Here is a 4,762-nt window from a genome sequence, read left to right as displayed (position 1 = left end):
AGACGGGGTTTCACCATGTTAGCCAGGATGGTCTCGATCTCCTGACCTTGTGATCCGCCCGTCTCAGCCTCCCAAAGTGCTGGGATTATAGCTATTTATTTTTTGAGAAAGAGTCTCACTCTGCCACCCAGGCTGAAGTGCAGTGGTGCGATCTTGGCTCAGTGCAACCTCTGCCTCCCAGGTTCAAGCGATTTTTGTACCTCAGCCTCTGTAGTAGCTGGAATTACAGGTACGCATCTCCACACCTGGCTAAGTTTTATATTTTTGCAGAGACAGGGGTTTCACTATGTTGGCCAGGCTGGTCTCCAACTCCTGACCTCAAATGATCCTCCCCTCGGCCTCCCAAAGTGCTGGGATTACAGTTGTGGTTAGTCACAAAACCCGCTCTCTAAAACAAAGAAAAAGAACAAGAAAGAAATGTGAGTCCTGTCTTCTAGATCTTTCTTTGTAGCCATAGTCATATGCTTTGAATGGCCTTGGAAGGTAGCATTTGGACGTAGTGGGAGGGACTTGCAGCCCCTGGGGGTGCCCATCTCGGAGCAGTCCAGCAGCCTGAGCCCCCTCTTCTCTCTTGCTCCTTCCCAGGACGTCCCTGGTGCCCGTGTACTCCTTTGGGGAGAATGACATCTTTAGACTTAAGGCTTTTGCCACAGGCTCCTGGCAGCATTGGTGCCAGCTCACCTTCAAGAAGCTCATGGGCTTCTCTCCTTGCATCTTCTGGGGTCGTGGTCTCTTCTCAGCTACCTCCTGGGGCCTGCTGCCCTTTGCTGTGCCCATCACCACTGTGGGTGAGTGCCCACCTCCAGGGGGATAGCCACCAGCTGCTGAGTGGGTATCAGGGACCCCTCGCCCACCTATGTCTCCCTCTCCCTGCAGTGGGCCGCCCCATCCCGGTCCCCCAGCGCCTCCGCCCCACCGCAGAGGAAGTCAATCACTATCATGCCCTGTACATGAAGGCCCTGGAGCAGCTCTTTGAGGAGCACAAGGAAAGCTGTGGGGTCCCCGCTTCCACCTGCCTCACCTTCATCTAGGCCTGGCCGCAGCCTTATGCTGAGCCCCTGAGCCTAAGGCACTGAGATCTCCATCCACTGTGGACTCCATGCCTCCAATAAAAGGTAGTTCTGGGCCCAGCGCAGTGCCTCACGCCTGTAATCCCAGCACTTTGGGAGGCCGAGGCGGGAGGATTGCTTGAGCCCAGGAGTTGAAGACCAGCCTGGGCAACATAGTGAGACTTCATTTCTACAAAAATTAAAAAATAATATTGCTAATTAGCCGGGCATGGTGGCATGTGCCTGTGATCCCAGCTACTCGGGAGGCTGAGGCGGACTTGCTTGAACCCGGGAGGTGGAGGTTGCAGTGAGCTGAGATTGCACCACTGTACTCCAGCCTGGGCAACACAGCAAGACTCAATCTTGAAAAAAAAAAAAAAGTTGTTAAAGCTATAGTAGGCTGGGTGTCGTGGCTCATGCCCGTAATCCCAACACTTTGGGAAGCCGAGACAGGTGGATCACCTGAGGTCAGGAGTGCAAGACCATCCTGGCCAACATGGCAAAACCCCCTCTTTACTAAAAATACAAAAAGTAGCCGGGCATAGTGGCTCATGCCTATAATCCCAGCTACTTGGGAGGCTGAGGCAGGAGAATCGCTTGAACCCAAGAAGCAGAGGTTGCAGTGAGCTGAGATCGCACCACTGCACTCCAGTCTGGGCAACAGAGCAAGATTCCATCTCAAAAAAAAAAAAAAAAAGTTGTTAAATCTATAATCGTTCTGGAAGTGAACATGGCCAGGCATGACTCGCCTCCATCCTGATGTGCTGCAAAGCTGCTGCCTTAGATCGGGTATCAGGACCCTGAACTGTCCTCCCAGTGAGAGTTCAGTCTGCGGCACGACCTTGGACAAGCCTCTTCCTTTTGCCTGTTTACTTCTTTGTCCGTAAATAAAGGCATCTGCTTAGCAAAGAGCTGTTGGGCATTGAGGTGGAGTTAGGAGGGAGGATCTGTGGAGGGGCAGGCTTTGAAGAGTGAGCAGGATTTAGGTGGAGGTGAAGTTAGGGTAGATGGCAGAATTCCAAGAGCTAAAGGTAAGAGCAGTCAAGGACACTTAACAGGACGGGGAAATGGTACCATCGCCAGTGAAGGAAAGATAGAGTTAAGAACACAGCTCACGGCCAGGCGCCGTGGCTCATGCCTGTAATCCCAGCACTTTGGGAGGCCGAGGCAGGTGGATCACGAGGTCAAGAGATCAAGACCATCCTGGACAACATGGTGAAACCCTGTCTGTACTAAAAATACAAAAATTAGCTGGGCGTGGTGGTGCTCTCCTGTAGCCTCAGCTACTCAGGAGGCTGAGGCAGGAGAATCGCTTGAACCCTGGTGGCAGAAGTTGCAGTGAGCCAAGATCATACCACTGCACTCTAGCCTAGCCAATAGAGTGAGACTCTGTAAAAAAAAAAAAAAAAAAAAAAAGACAGCATTCTTTTTTTTTCTTTCTTTCTTTTTTGCTCAGTATTTGAGTTTAGCATTTGGCTCAAAATTACAGATGGTTTTGAAGATTAAATGAAGATTAAATCTTAATTAAGATCTAAGGATTTAGAACAAAGACTGGCACAAAATAGGAGACAGTCAGCGTTTGTATCATCATCCTCACCACTATCATCCTTATAGGCACGGTACTGGTAAAGTGAGGGGGTGAGACTAAATGGTCTAAGAGCCCTGGTATGGCCAGACATGGTGGCTCATGCCTGTAATTCCAGCATGTTGGGAGGCTGAGGTGGGAGAATCACTTGAGCTCAGGAGTTTGAGACCAGCTTCAGCAACACAGTGAAACCCCATGTCTATGAAAAATACTAGAAATTAGGGCCAGGTGTGGTGGCTTATGCCTGTAATCCCAGCACTTTGGGAGGCCAAGGCGGGAGGATCAGCTGAGGTCGGGAGTTCCACACCAGCCTGACTAACATGGAGAAACCCAGTCTCTACTAAAAATACAAAATTAACTGGGCGTGGTGGCGCACGCCTGTAGACCCAGCTACTCACGATGCTAAGACGGGAGAATTGCTTGAACCCGGGAGGCGGAGGTTGTGATGAGCCGAGATCACACCATTGCACTCCAGCCTGGGCAACAAGAGCGAAACTCCAGCTAAAAAAAATAAAATAAAATAAAGAAAGAAAGAAAAAAGAAAAACACTAGAAATTAGCCAGGTGTGGTGGCTTATGATTGTCATCCCAGCTACTTGGGAGGCAGAGATGGGAGACTCTCTTGAGCCTAGGAGGTCAAGGCTGCAGTGAGCTGAGATCGTGCCGCTGTACTCCAGCCTGGGTAACAAAGTGAGAGCCGTCTCAAACAAACAAACAAAAAGAGCCCTGGGGTGGTCACAGTATCCTCCGACTTTGGTCGATCCTATTTGCTGGCTGGCTTTGTGTATTCAGGACTTCATCAAGAATAACTCATTGGAATGTAATTGGAATGTCCTGTATTTGCTTCTACCATCCTATAAAATTTATTTGTGGGAAGAATTTTCCCTTTATTGGATGAAAATCTGGGCAGTCCCATGACTTCCCTGGGTCATTCTCAGATAATAAGTTCTACATTCATTTTAAGTTGGAGCATAGTAATGTTTCGTTCAGGCCAGGCACGGTGGCTCATGCCTGTAAGCCCAGCACTTTAGGAGACCGAGGCAGGAGGATCACCTGAGACCAGGAGTTCAAGACCAGCCTGGCCAACAACATAGTGAAACCCAGTCTCTACCAAAAATACAAAAATTAGCTGGGCATAGTGGTGGGTATCTCTAATCCCTGTTACTCTGGAGGCTGGGGCAGGAGAATCGCTTCAACCCAGAGGCAGAGGTTGCAGTGAGCCAAGATAGCACCATTGCACTCCAGCCTGGGCGACAGAGTGAGACTCTGTTAAAAAATAAAAATAAATCAGCTCTGGGTTTGAGTAACCTCAGCCTGGATACCCTTGGAGTACAGGCAGGCCTCGACGTGGCCACTTGTCCTTCCCTCTTTCCTGCTGTGGGAGCATTCAACCAGTCACAATCCGGCCAATAGATTTCTCTAGTGGGCACATTTTCCAGACACTGGGGATGGGCTGGGTGTGGTAGTACTCATCTGTCATCCCAGAGTTTGAGAGGCCAAGGTGGGAGGATCGCTTGAAGCCAGGAGTTACAGGCTGAGTCAAGACTGCACCACAGCACTCCAGCCTGGACAACAGAGCACAATCCTGTCTTTTAAAAAAGAGGAAGAAGCAGCAGCGTTCGCAGCGTTATGAGCTCAGCCTGTCGCTTTCTTTCGGGGCTATTTTCTCCTGCCATCCTCCATGTGGCCACCAGAGGGCGGTCTCTACACAGAAGGCAAATCTGTCCCTCTTCCTTGAAGTCCTTGGGAGGGGCTAGCCAGACTCTGCCTACAGGCTGGGTCCAAGGTGCGGCCCCACCCTGGGCAGGCGACCCGGAGCTGCTTGTTCTTGCAAAGCAGGCTGTGTTTCAGCCCTGGGCGTTACTCAGGCTGTCCCCTCCCACCTGAGGGACCCAGCCCTTCTTATCTGGAAGGGGACTTTCAAGACTCAGTTTAGGTTCCATTTCCAAGACACCTTCCCCAACCTGCCAACCTGCCGGGCTGGTCCAGGGCCCTCCTCGCCATCCGCATAGCTCTGCTTAAAGATCTATCACAGGCCGGGCGCGGTGGCTCAAGCCTGTAATCCCAGCACTTTGGGAGGCCGAGACGGACAGATCACGAGGTCAGGAGATCGAGACCATCCTGGCTAA

General features: G+C 50.9%; 1 protein-coding gene across 1 annotated transcript in view; it reads left to right on the top strand.

Moving 5' to 3' along the window:
* Positions 1-1,248, top strand: part of MOGAT3 (monoacylglycerol O-acyltransferase 3) — a 6,206-nt gene extending 4,958 nt beyond the window's left edge. The window contains exons 6-7 of the mRNA XM_011960031.1: positions 586-788; positions 877-1,248. Coding sequence (XP_011815421.1) covers positions 586-788; positions 877-1,031 — 358 coding nt within the window. The 3' untranslated portion in view covers positions 1,032-1,248. The remainder of the gene's footprint in view (positions 1-585; positions 789-876) is intronic.
* The last annotated feature ends 3,514 nt before the right edge of the window (positions 1,249-4,762 follow it).

The sequence above is a fragment of the Colobus angolensis genome, unplaced genomic scaffold, assembly GCF_000951035.1.
Source record: "Colobus angolensis palliatus isolate OR3802 unplaced genomic scaffold, Cang.pa_1.0 Scaffold500, whole genome shotgun sequence".
Taxonomy (NCBI): Eukaryota; Metazoa; Chordata; class Mammalia; order Primates; family Cercopithecidae; genus Colobus; species Colobus angolensis.
This window is presented reverse-complemented; position numbering and strand designations above follow the sequence as displayed.